Source organism: Sciurus vulgaris (genome assembly GCF_902686455.1).
Source record: "Sciurus vulgaris genome assembly, chromosome: 16".
In the NCBI taxonomy this organism is placed as follows: Eukaryota; Metazoa; Chordata; class Mammalia; order Rodentia; family Sciuridae; genus Sciurus; species Sciurus vulgaris.
The window spans coordinates 52,918,117-52,931,822 of record NC_136477.1 but is presented as its reverse complement, the minus strand read 5'-3'; the positions used below and the strand labels follow the sequence as shown (position 1 = coordinate 52,931,822).

The window sequence follows — 13,706 nt, the reverse complement described above, 5'->3', positions numbered from 1 at the left end:
TCGGTCTTAAAAAGAAAGGAAACCTGACACATCTTACAACATAGATGAATACTTGTGAAGGCCTTATGCTAAGTGAAATAAGCCAATTATAAAAGATAATCGCTGTATGATTCTATGCATACGAAGTACCTAAAATAGTCAAAATCACACAAATGGGAAGGAAAATGGTGGTTGCCAAGGGGCTGGAAGGCGGGGGAAAAGGGAAATTTTTTAAATGGATATAAAGTTTCAGTTTTAAAATATGAAAGAAGTTTTGGAGGTTGGTGAAGAACAATATTAATATACTTGACACTATATACTGAAAAATGGTAAAGACTATAAAGTTTTTTTTTTACTAAAATTAAAAACAATTGATATTTTTAATAAAAGGCCTCACAATATCTCGACAACTAGGACTAAAATTAGCCTTCCCCATCTTTTAAGCCATTCCTTCCAAAGGAAAACTCAATCATCAAACACTTCAGAACATGGACCCTGGAGCAAATCCTCCCAGTATACTGATGTACTTCTAACTCACCTTCGCTTTGGTGCCCTAATGAAGAGCTCACAGAGAAGTCTGCCCTGCTCATCCTTATAGTCTCGGATGGTGTTGTAGAGTTCATGGCACACAGCGATCTACACATAGGAAGAGGAAACAAATGACCAAAAAATGAACAGACAACCAGTATAGGTATAAGGATTATCAATTACTCTTCAATAAAAGCACACCCACAAAAGGCAAACAGAGAAGAGGAAGGATAACTCCCCAAATTATCAGACGAGAACCCAAAGGTTTTAGATGCTGTGGCTGAGTGGAGCTCACCAGTCTCCTCCTTCCTGACCATTTCATTTTTCTTTTCTCTTCCTCTCTCTTTCTTTCTACGTGGTACTAGGAGTTGAACCCAGGGGCTTATTGCAAGCACTCTAACACTGGCCTACATGTGCAGCCCTTTCCAAAATTTTATTTTGAGACAGGGTCTCATCAAGTTGCCCAGGATGGCCTCAAATTGGCAATCTTCCTGCCTTGGCCTCCAAAGTAGTTGGTATTATAGGTGTTTGCCACTGCACGCAGCACTCCTTACCTTTTCTCTATAATCACAACATTCCAAATCCATCCCTGGCCCAGCCCTTCTGCACTGGTCATCCAGCCCCTCTGCAGGGTTGGTACCTGCATATCACAGAAAATCTTCCAGAAGATTCAGACCGAAACAACTCAAACCACCCAAATTTTTCTCCTTAGTACTTATCACTCTTGTGGGCACCTTATTATTATTTGTTCACTTACCTACATTCTGCTTCTCCTACACTGGAAGCTAACTAAGCTCCATGTGAAAAATGGGCTTGCCTCACATGTAGCTGTAGCCCAACCAGCCGAACAGTACCCATCATATGGCAAGCACTCATTCTATTAAATGAATATATGACATGATATAATGATATTTATTGTTTCACAATATTAAATTATCTAATTACCATCAAACTTGTGGCTAAACAAATACTTATCATAAGAGGAGAGTTAAACGAATTCAAGTCAGAGGAAATGAAGCAGACAGGCATCTCAACTACTTCACCCTAGAAGTTAAAAGTAAGGAAATCATGGGAGAAGCAGGAACAAACTGTGTGACCCAAGTTACTCACAGGATCTACAGTTGGAAGATTAGAAAGTCTCCTCCTTTTCCTGCTTGGGCCTGGTGTAGGCACAGAATGGTGCCCGTCATCAAAGTCCCCGCTGACACTGCTGGAAGGGGAGGTAGCTCTTCTTCTCTTGGAACCCATGGAATCCAACTTCTTCTATAAGAAATAATTTTCCATGTTCTTATATTTAAATTTTTACTCTGCCAATAAGTTCCTCAGCTGGCTACCTACTGTCAAATTTCTGGTTCATTTAGGAGGTTATTTTAGCTATTGTGAAGGAATTTAATTAGTTATAAGTTCTTTTTCTTTTTAAAATCAAAGTCCTGGACCTCACTTTTTTAGCCTCTTCACTTACCAGAATGCTACACTTTTAACTTTGATGACAAAACTCAACAGAAGTATACTCATTTGTATATTACCCATTCTGAATGACTCAACCACTTCTGGCCCCAAATTTACTCGGAGTTTTTCAATCCACCACATAGTGTATAACAGTGTGGGGCTGGAAATAGCTCAGTCAGTAGAGTGCTTGCCTTGCCCTGGGTTTGATCCCCAGCACTGAAAAAAAAAAAAAAAAAAAAAAAAGTGTATAACAGTGTGTTAGAGGTATTGATCCCTGAGCCCCTGAGACAGCCAGGCAGACCTTGGGTACAGAGGCCCTAATGTCATTCCTACGTGAGCCAGCAGCCTCATCTGCTTTACTGCGTGCCTTAAAATTATGATTGTTTTCAAGTGGGCCACTGTGTGGAAAAGACTAGGAAGTAGTGCCCAAGGCAAATGAGTAGTATAAAACGGAACAAAAATAAAAAATAAAAAAAGTAAGGGGACAGAGGACAATTATCTTTCTAGCATTTTAGATGTATTGAGAAATTAATAACCCAGAAAATGAATCTCCCATTTGTTACAACACGATCCACAAGATCTACCCTACACCTGCTAATATGACTTGCCATTTGTGAAGTAGCAAAAATGTAATTTTTTACTGCATTTTATTACTCTTCTGGTAATCTAGACTAATCTCCCTTTCAATTATATGATATATTCTATACCAAAAAAATTTGAAATCATAGCTTTACTCTCACTAGATGATCTGGAAAAGCACCTCATACATGAGCTTTTAGGTTCAGAAACACATAAATATTTGCTCTCAGTTTTTGACCAACTGCTAAGAAACTAATTTTAACACAAATTTACACATGTATTAATTTGACTATAATACAAGAAATGCAACCACTGAAATGATCTGCCACGGATACAGGGAAAGGCTATCTACCCAAGAAAGTCCCATAATGCTTATACAATTTGGCAACAGTATCAAACAGTATACTGTGATTTCAAAAATCTTTTACTAAAGCTAAAAGAAAAAAAAAGATCCCAGTTTCACTCATTAACATTCAATTTCAGGAAATAATGAATGAATAGGAACTGCAGAGCACCGGTTACCAGTAGTATAGAGAGAGAAGCTGGGGATCTTCCAGAAATGGAAAGCAGGAGTACAACAAACAAAAAAATCTCAGTAAGCAACAAAGAGACAAGAAGAGTCTCATTTCTTCCTCCAAAGAAGTTCTCCTGGTATTTAAAACAGAACCTACTATGATGATATTCCTTCCTCTAGTTTTTTGTTTATTATACAGGATATTAGTATGAAGTTGGCTAAAAGTGGCTAAAACCTTCCCAAAGCTTAGGCCAAGAAAAATCAAGTTGTGTTGATTTTTGTTCATTTTATAAAAGGCTGATAAACTGGCCTGAATTCTTTAAGTTAAAGAAATTAAGAACCTTTGTAAACAAGTCATGACAAAGACATAGGTGAATTTGATGAATACAGAAGGGACTCTTTATGGAAAGGATAACAAAAATTTAAGAAAGGTGGAAGGGAAAAGGCAAGGAACGACAGAAAAGGAAAAGGGTTTAGATGATCAGTAATTTACCAGCTTTACCAGAGCACAACCAGCGCCTCGAAAAGCCAGTCTCCTCATTATGTCTGAAGGCCAACTGAAGCCAGTGAGAGAAGGCAGGGCTTTAGAAGTGCTGATTCAGTGTTAGTATATTCAAAACTGAAAAAGAACAAGACAGAAAAAGGGGAAATAGAAAAGAAGGGTCAGAAGAAGTAAAAATGAGTACATACAAAACATTCAAATAGAACTGCTATAGAAAGATAAAGAAAATGAGAAAATAGGCATATCAGTTCTCTCGCACCTATCAAACTGCTGCAAAGATTCAGGCACCAACAGTACCTGACATTTCTTCCATCTTAAAACCAAATGCTTTCATATGTTTAAAGATGTCTCACTGAGATTCCCCTTTACTCACATGGAACGACTGTCAATTCCAGGAATGAAGCATGCCTGCCCAATTGCCCCCTATTCAATAAGAGCAGAGTTCAATCACAGAGCTGGAATGGAGAGTGAACACATGTGGGAGGCTCACATGTGACACCAAGGGTTGGTAAGCTGGAACAAACCGAGAATGGCTCATGTGAGCAGAATATAGAAAAATGCTCCACCGTCCCAAAATTCAGAGAAAGACAACTTATTTCTTCCTGAAAGTCCTATATGTATTGAAAAGACATTACATATGAGTTTAGCACCACATGAGTTTAGTTTTCAACTATTCTGGTAGTTCACAATTACTTTTATAAATAATCCAAGAGAATCAAATGACAAAAAAAAAAGAGTAATTACCATTAAATGTAGTTTAGACAATATCCAAAAATCCTTGAACCATCATTTAGTAAGAAAAAGATGCAACTGAAAAATAATTTTTTAAAAAAATTTTAATCCAAAGAGCACATTTTAGTATATAATTTGAAAGTTTGGTAACAAAGGCAATGTTCTAAAGTGGGAAAAGCAACAGGACCTACACATGAAGATTAAGCGTCCCAGATCTTCCACCTCTAAATTATGTTTGATGTTGCCTGAGTCACAACCTCTCATATCTGTTTCATCTCTTATGTGAGAATACTAAAGTGTGTTGTGTGTGTGTGTATATATATACATATATATAAATAATATATACATATATGTATATATATATATGCATATATCTCCATCCCTTGGATTGCTGGGACATGAAAAGACCATATATACATAAAATCACCTTGAAACTTCAAAGCTCAACTATGGGACTACATGGTCTGGGAGCACAAGAGCAGGGTCTCCTTTATTTTTGTAACCATGTCCTATAGAATAGCATTGGGTATAGGTTGGATGCTCAATTTACCTTTCTAATAAAGGTATTTAAAGTGGTGCTTAAGCATAATCTTTAAAATAAAAGTTTATTTGCATAGTTTAAAAAGCATCTCTTCAGAAATTCTTTTTTCATGAACAGGAAAGAAACAGATCCTGGAGTTAATACCAGGTTTTAAGATGGCCTTGGGTTTACAGTTACAAGTCCAAAAGTCTTACTACCAAGGATAATTTATAGTAGGTGGTAAAGAACATAGTGTATATCTGGGAAAATATTAACTCAGTATAGTTAAATAGTGTATTTGATAGTTTATAAACCTTTCACTATTCTCCTGTGTTTCTAGTGATATTCAGTACTGTAACACATGCCTAACACAAAATCTTGAAAAACAAAAGACTCAAAGGTAAAAACCTAAAATACCCACAATTCTCCTACTGAGAAAACCAACCTTCTTATTAGCATTCAGTGCTATTTGTATTTATCTATGCCTTAGTTACATATTTTTAAACAAAAGTGTTAACAAACCATATAAATTATTTTTCAGCCTATGTTTTAAATTAGAATATCTTCAAAGTCAACATTCTTCCTTGTGATATTTGATGGCTTGATCACAGCTATTATATAAACAAACTACAATTTGTTTATCTTGGAGATTTTGGTAAAGTATTATTATTTGAGGTATTTTATACACTCCTAAAATCAAAGAAAGTGGTGAAGGCCCTTCCATTCACCCACACACACATTTGTTACTGTTTTAATCTAAAACACTTCTTAAAAAGATACTTTTCAATCTTCCATTTTGGATCTTAAAATTCAAAATATGATCAATGTGTAAACAATTACTAAAGCAAAAATTATACTCCTCTGTCTTCAATCCAATTTACTTCCAAATCATATTTCAGAAAAAGACTACGACTAAATAAAAAAAGAAAGAAAAAATATCCAGAAATATTTTTGAGGAGTACGGGTTAAAATGTTTTATCCCAACATATGCTTTTGTAGTTAAGAATTTCTACATTCACTCTAGTATGTATTTCTCATTTGTAAAAAGCCAACATTACTTTCTTATAATAACACAACTATGCTTCCCTTTCAGAAAGTAATGAAAACTTTGAGATGGGAAAATATTTTAAAACCTGCAAATATAGTTTCCAAAACCTCGATTCTTTCTGGTGTTGCAGATGAGAAGCTCAAATATCTGGCCTTTACATAAAGGTAAGTCCCACAAATAAAAGTACACGGTTTGAACAATCATACAAGAAAAGTCATTAGGAGAGTTTGTGTCGAACCGTCAAGACACAACAACAAAAAAAAGAGGCCCTGAGAGGCGGAGAAAATGAAGGACTTTCCCGACCTGTCACTCGTACCGGGGACTAAGGAAAACGTTGACAGCTTTGAAGCTGCCTGGCGACGAGCGGGAAAGAGGGGCGCGGGTAGTTTCCGGGCAGTGGCGCGCCTTTGTCCCGGCCGGCAGGTGCGGCAAGGCTGCTGGGCCCGTCCGGAGGCCCGCCGCCGCGCCCCGCCCCGCCCCGCGCCCGGCCCGACCGGCGCGTCCCTATGGCCGGGGCGGGGCCTCCGCCGCGGCTCCCGCCCGCCCGGGCCCACACAAAGACCCGGCAGCTAGCCGAGGGGAAATGGCCCCGCCCGCCCCGGGCCTGGCCTTACCCAGCCGCTCCGCCGCCTGCAGCCCCGGCCGCGGTCGCCGACCGCCGCGCCCCGCCCCGTGGCCGCCACGGCTGCTGCTATTGCTCCCTCGGCCGCGGCCGCTGCCGTCTCCGGCACCCGCCGCCCTCACCACCCTCACCCCTCCCAGCGCTGTCGCAAAACTAGCCCGCGGCCGCCAAGCGAACCCGACTCTACGCGACACTACGTGCGCGCGCGCGCGAACGAACGGTGTCGCACTTTACAGCAGTAGCGTGGGTGCGTGACGTTCGGCCGTGGCCTCAGTTCACACGTGGCGCTCGCTGAGGCACGTCGTTCTTTGCTACTTCGGCGGCGGCGGCTGTTTCTACGGTCTACACCATGAAGCGGCCGAGTGAGTGAGGTCGCCAGATGTGGGTGGGCAGGCCCCTGCCTCTGTTGGTCGCAGAACTCACCAGGGCGTTCTTTTATGACTCGCTTTCTGGGGAGGTGGGGGGTGCACTGTGGAGGGCCGGTTCCTGCGTTCCCTCGTAGAATGAGGGTTGCAAGGCCCCTGTCGATCCTGTTAAACGTGAACTCACTGGCCACAAGGAAGGCTTGGCCGAGAGGGTCCAGAGGACTAGACCAGTGTTTTCCCTTCTGCGGCTAAGAGCAGAGAGCCGCCTTCCAAACTCGTTATTCCTCCTGCCTGTGATTGGTGGCACGTTCCTGTGTGTGCCCTCATTCTAATGTCGGAAGAGAAGGTGCGGGGTATGGCCCCATTTCTGATCTGTTGAATCCAGTTCACTGGGATTTGAAAATGCTTGTATTGATTCTCCACAAAATTATAACCTTAGGTATGACAACTAATGTCTTAGGGGAAAAAAAACATGCCAACATAGTGTACTCAGCAAAAACTTGATGTACTGATCATTCGCGGCTAGTGCATTTAAAAAAATTTTTTTTTTCTAGAGTTAAGGAAAGCCAGTAAACGCATGACCTGCCATAAGCGGTATAAAATCCAAAAAAAGGTAAGTGTTTTTCATGGAACAGATATATCAAATGTACTGCAAATCCGATTTTTGTCCCATTCTCAGTGGGGAAGTCTGGATTAAATATTTAGAGAGTAGATATACCATAAGTACAAACTCTTAGGCATGAGTGCAACTATGGGAAAGTATAATAATTTGGTAGTAAGAAGATGTGTAAACTTAACATGATAATAATCCCTATAGACAGTCTCATGACATTTGTTTTAAACATATATATTCATCCTCTGTATGAATCTAATTAAACCTCCATTTCTCTAGGACATTTTTATAGGCCTAACTGAACTGCAGCCAGTCTGGTTTTTCACTTAAATTCTGTTCAAGTAGAAAAATATTTTTTGTAAAATGGAAACAATTTTTTTTTAATCATAACAGGTTCGAGAGCATCATCGAAAATTGAGGAGGGAGGCTAAAAAACGGGGTCACAAGAAGCCTAGGAAAGACCCAGGAATTCCAAATAGTGCTCCTTTTAAGGAGGCTCTTCTTAGGGAAGCTGAGCTAAGGAAACAGCAGGTAAGTTATGTTAGCCAAAACACTTCCAAAATAAGGTAACAACATCAGTCACTGGCTCACTCATTTATTTTATGGCTTGGACACAGCTGGAAGAACTGAAACAACAACAGAAACTTGATAGGCAGAAGGAACAAGAAAAGAAAAGAAAACTTGAAACTAATCCTGGTGGTGAGCCATCTGAGGTTGAACCTGTGGAGGTAGGATTATATCTTTTTAAAAATAAGAAATGATAGACTGGGGTCATAGGCTCAGTGGTAGAGCTTAGCATGTGTGAAGCACTGGGTTCAATTCTCAACACCACATTAAAAAAATAATAAAGGTATTGTGTTCATCTGCAACTAAAAGAAAAACAAATCGCATGTACACAGGTTGATGAACCTCTTGGGAGGAAGAAAACTTAAGCTCAGTTTTAACTACATTAAAAAAAATCAGCTACACTGATCCTAATCATGTGGAAAATACAAGTTATAATTGCCATATATCTAATTTTGTGTCCTTTCCCCCTTATTACATCCTCTAGGAATTTGAACAATGCAAAACTAAGAAAGCCAAGTTGAGCAGACAGCACCCAAAGAAGTTATATTGTCAGGAACTTAAAAAGGTACCTTAATTTAGGTCAGTGTAAAGGTAACTCAGATCAATGGGGTGGTATATTCTTGGTGTAGTTGCTCCCAAGCAAGCACTTCTATCCCTAACATCCATTTCACAGGCTTACTCCCCACCATGGGTAGAACCTGCTGTGCTTCACAATACTTCTTAGAAAGGCCAAAAGGGCCTATCAAACTACATAATTTGCTGTGGGTGGATTACATATTCAGATGGTGGGGGTATTTACACTTTTAAAACCCATGTTGATCAGAGGCTGCTGAGCAAGCTATGTGAGAAATGATGAGCATTTCAGTGTTCTTCATTCCAAAGTGAAGACATGAGATCCAACTCTGAGCTCATCATATTGCTAAGTGGATAATCCCAGTAGACTCAAATTGAGGATTTTCCCAAAACAAGGAATGCTGTTGTGATTGTTTCTTTATTGACAGGTGATTGAAGCCTCAGATGTTGTGCTAGAAGTGCTGGATGCCAGAGATCCTCTTGGTTGCAGGTGTCCTCAGGTAGAAGAGGCTGTTGTCCAGAGTGGACATAAAAAGCTGATACTTGTATTAAATAAATCAGGTGAGGAAAAGGGATGTCATTGGTCTTCTGTGTGCACTAGTGAGGTATGAGGAAAACATCTGAACAGTCTCGATTGTCACTGAAGACTGATAAGATCCAACTCTGACCTCAACAAAGCCAGAGCATGTATACTGTAGTTGCCAAAGACAGTACTGGGTGGTGGGAAGAAGGTTGTTTGTACAAGTGATAGGACCAGTTTTTCTTGTTCTTTGCCATTCAGTACTTATCACTTGGTTTTATTTAAGAGTGTAAGCTTCTGTACATAACTATGTAATATATTTCACATAAGAAGTGATGACAGCTGGGCACAATGGTGCACACTTATAATCCCAGCAACTCAAGAGGCTGTGGCAGGAGGATTGCGAGTTCAAAGCCAGCCTCAGCAACAGCGAGTCGCTAAGCAACTCAATGATACCCTGTTTCTGAATAAAATACAAAAAAAAAGGCTGGGATGTGGCCCAGTGGTTAAATGCTCCTGGGTTAAAAAGAAGTGATGACAGTGTGCAAAATTCCTGCCACAAGCACAATGTTGAGTATTAGTTCAGAAGCAAGATGAAGTGGAATTTATGTGACGAAATTTTTGCCTAGGTTTGAGCAGCAGGAAGATGAAAACCAGAATAGAGACTTGTGAAGCAGAAAGTAGGAACAGGATCAAAAAAATCACTGTTAAGATTAGAAACCCAGGTTGCTGTTAATTGAGGGTAAGTCCTGGAAATAACTATAGGATTATAATGGAGAGGTTGACTGTAGTTCTAAAAGGCTGAGCTATACAGGAGGAACTACAGAAATACAGAAGCATAGATACTGAGATATGTTAAGACAGGGCAGCATAGTAGGAAGCTTACCCTTCCCCACAAATCCTTTTGAAAAAAGCAGAACAAGACAAACAATAGTGAAATCTTTGGTTTACCCCATTTAATAAATTCATCTCAATAGAATGACTACATCAAAGCATGTCTTATTTGTAATTTCTATTAGATCTAATACCAAAGGAGAATTTGGAGAGCTGGCTAAATTATTTGAAGAAAGAATTGCCAACAGTGGTGTTTAAAGCCTCAACATACCTGAAGGACAAAGGGAAGATAACCAAGGTACACTTTACTGTTAGTGTCGTTCTCTCCTAAGTGTGGTTCTTTTAGATTTTCAATGGTTGAAATATGATGAGTATGCAAAATGTTGATTTAAAAAATGAAAGATAATAAGATCCAACTCTGATTTCATCCAGAGATATCTGAAAGGCAGTTGTCTAGTGATGCCAGATTTGTGTTTTTCTTTATTGCCAGAATAATTAAACTAACATATTTCAAATTTTAACATGTGAAGGTAAAGAAGAAAAAAGCTGTTCCACTCAAAAGTAAAGTGTGCTTTGGCAAAGAATGCCTTTGGAAACTTCTTGGAGGTTTTCAGGAGACTTTTGGCAGAGCTATTCAGGTTGGAGTAATTGGTGAGTTTCAGTTCATCACATTCTATCCTTTTATGAATGAAGATCTACTTAGCCAAGAATTTTCCATGTTAAGTGAGAACAGGATTATGAAATAATTTGTTCAAAAATTAGCTCTTGTCCCCCTTACCACCACACAAAAAGTTTAGAGAAAAACTTGCATAAGTGTTCCTTGGTTCAGTTCTTTATTGGGATTGGGCACTGTAGCAAGTTGGCTTTTAAAAGCTCATAGTAGGTATGGATGTAGCTCAGTGGTAAGAACACTTGTTTTTCACGTGCAGAGCCTTGTGTTTTATACCTAACACTGCAAATGAATACATATATACAGACATACTCCTGGTTTATTTGCATTAATAGTATTTTTCTGCCTTCTTATTACTTCTGCAAGGAATGAAGAAGCTAATATTGGTCTTAGTGTTGTGAAGCACTCAGATCCAACTCTGATCTTGCTCTAAACATCAGGCAAACATAAAATTGTGCAGATGAAATTTCATAATTACCAGTCCATGCTGTGTTTTATATCTGAATTTCAATTTATTTGTAGGTTTCCCAAATGTAGGGAAGAGCAGCATCATTAACAGCTTAAAACGTGAACGGATATGTAATGTTGGTGTATCCATGGGGCTTACGAGGTAAATTGTGGTGTTGTGTAAGAGTTTTTCTTATAGATGAGTAAATATGATTTTATTTTTGTTATCCTGAGGAGAACAATTTTCTGTTCTTTAAAACTGTCAGTAAAAGGAAAAGGATGGAGCCAGTGGCAGGCTTGGAGTGGGACAGCTGCCTGCAATGTAGTTTGAAAAACAAATTAAGCAACTACATTGAGAGAGAGAAAAGAGCCACCTCAGAGAAAATGATGTTTGCACCTGACTTTGGAAAGTGAGAAAAAGTTTGCCAGGTAAAAGAAATTATAATATTTAGGGTAGAGGAAATAGCCATGTGTTTAGGTAGGTATATGAGCTACAACACATACAGCTAAAAGGAACGGGCATACTGTTAGGGTTTGAGGTAAACATGAAGCAAATGATGATAAATTGGATCTGACTCACTGTGTTGAGTTTGTTCAATCCAACCCTGAGCTTCATGTTCTGTGTTGCCCTCCAGATAAAACAAGTAGCCCTGGTGATTCCGTTTATCTTCTTTCAGGAACATGCAGGTTGTTCCCTTGGACAAACAGATCACAATCATAGATAGTCCAAGTTTGATTGTGTCGCCACTTAACTCCTTTAGTGCACTGGCTCTGCGAAGTCCAGCAAGTATTGAAACTGCAAAACCAATGGAGGCTGCCAGTGCTATACTGTCTCAGGCTGATGCTCGACAGGTAAAGAACTCTTTCCCCTTCTGTTGAACTCCTTACCACCATTTTGTATTATAAGCATTTTAAGTAGATACTCAAATTTTTTTTTCATTTACTCTATTAGACAATGAAATTTCCTGTTTCGCTTTAAGGTTGTACTACATTATACTGTCCCAGACTATAAGAATTCTCTGGATTTTTTTACTAAACTTGCTCAGAGAAGAGGTCTGCACCAAAAAGGTGGAAGCCCAAATGTTGAACGTGCTGCCAAACTACTGTGGTCTGAGTGGACAGGGTAAGGGTTTCATTGGCATTTTGGTGACCACTTAGAATAAAGGGATTGGTTTTGTTTTGGTACTGGAGATCGAACCCAGGGGCTGTCTACTGCTGAGCCACATCCATCTCCAGCACTTTTTTTTTTTTTTTAACCAGGAATTGAACCCAGAGGCACTTAGCCACATCCCCTGCCTTTTTTTTTTTTTTTTTTTTTTGAGACAGGGTCTCACCAAGTTCTTAGGGCTTTGCTAAGTTGCTGAGGCTGGCTTTGAACTTTTAATCTTCCTGCCTCAGCTTCCCAAGTCACTGAGATTGTAGGTGTGCACCACTGTACCTGGCAGTAACTGGTTTTTTTATAGATCTTGTGTTTAATTCCAGTGCCTCATTGAGTTACTATTGTCATCCCCCAACTTCCTGGACTCCTCCTCCACATTTTAATGAAAGTATTGTGGCAGGCATGAAAAGGGACTTAAATCTCGAGGAACTGGAAAAGAACAATGCACACAGCATAGAAGGTGAGTGAGACTTGTGTTTCACTGCTTATTTTCATCTGCTGACAGGCCAGTAAAGATCATATCTGTTTATGTGGGCTTTTTTTCCTTTACTAGCCATAAAGGGCCCTCATTTAGCCAGGAGCATCCTTTTCCAGTCTTCAGGTCTGACAAATGGGATAATAGAGGAAAAGGACATAACTGAAGAATTACCAAGACACAAAGAAAGGAAACAGGAGAGGAAGGACAATGAAGCCATCCTCAGTGACCAAGAGGGTATTGACTGTGAAGAAGCTGATGTAAGTATATTCTCTATGAGTCAAAATGAGTCTTCTGGTATTATAATGTGTAATGAATAGGAAGAGATTAATAGAATAAATGAAATAGTTTTGTAATCAACCAGAAGAAGCCCCACAGAATTTAGGTATTTGAGGTTTTTGATTTGTCAGCCTTAATTTTACCCATCTCATGTGTACATTCAATGACTAATAAATTAATAAGGAGACTAGGGCTACTAATCCTGCATCATTTCTTTCTCCCATAGGAAAAGATCTCAGACACGCCCCCTATAGAAGAGATAAGAGAGCCCCCACCTGAGGAGGAATCTACAGTAGGTGAGTTTAGGGCAGAGGACTTCTGACAAAGCAGCTTAAATACAGAATTGCTTTTAATCTCACTTTAAAATTTTCTCCATTATAGGTGAACCTGCAAGATCTTTTAACTTTGACGAAGTGACAAAAGAGGATGATGCTTATGATTTCAGCACAGATTATATGTAACAGAAACTTGTCTTCTTTTTTTTTTGTGGTGCTGGGGATTGAACCCAGGACCTTGAGCTTGTGAGGCAAGCACTGTACCAACTGGGCTATATCCCCAGTCCCTTAACAGCTTAAGCAAACTGCCAAAATGGTCTGTGTGTAATGTGCCAATTTTGGGGTGTGACATGTAAATTTTGTGAATATATCATGATGTATACATTAATGTAAACACATTTTTAAAAATGTCTTCATTGAACTGCTCTCATACAGTGAAGGGATGGAAATAGTTAT

At 39.4% G+C, this 13,706-nt stretch overlaps 2 protein-coding genes across 38 annotated transcripts in view; one reads left to right on the top strand and one right to left on the bottom strand.

Annotated features, from left to right (window-relative positions):
* The window catches only part of PBRM1 (polybromo 1), a 99,577-nt gene extending 87,916 nt beyond the window's left edge, over window positions 1-11,661 (bottom strand). For 13 of the 37 annotated variants that reach the window (XM_079115665.1, XM_079115666.1, XM_079115676.1 and 10 more), the window contains exons 1-3: window positions 3,543-3,668; window positions 1,618-1,770; window positions 518-615 (exon numbers count right to left, since the gene is read on the bottom strand). In XM_079115665.1, the coding sequence (XP_078971791.1) occupies window positions 518-615; window positions 1,618-1,770; window positions 3,543-3,590 (299 nt within the window). In that variant the 5' untranslated portion in view covers window positions 3,591-3,668. The other 24 variants (XM_079115667.1, XM_079115668.1, XM_079115678.1 and 21 more) reach the window with 18 other exon arrangements.
* GNL3 (G protein nucleolar 3) lies at window positions 6,688-13,648 on the top strand. The gene is made up of 15 exons (XM_079115742.1): window positions 6,688-6,835; window positions 7,393-7,451; window positions 7,845-7,982; window positions 8,069-8,179; window positions 8,503-8,583; window positions 9,020-9,152; window positions 10,131-10,246; window positions 10,482-10,596; window positions 11,138-11,225; window positions 11,740-11,914; window positions 12,043-12,185; window positions 12,545-12,681; window positions 12,775-12,956; window positions 13,202-13,271; window positions 13,357-13,648. The coding sequence occupies exons 1-15, from the start codon at window positions 6,823-6,825 to the stop codon at window positions 13,434-13,436; spliced, it is 1,641 nt and encodes a 546-aa protein (XP_078971868.1). The 5' UTR covers window positions 6,688-6,822; the 3' UTR covers window positions 13,437-13,648.
* Window positions 13,649-13,706: the final 58 nt, after the last annotated feature.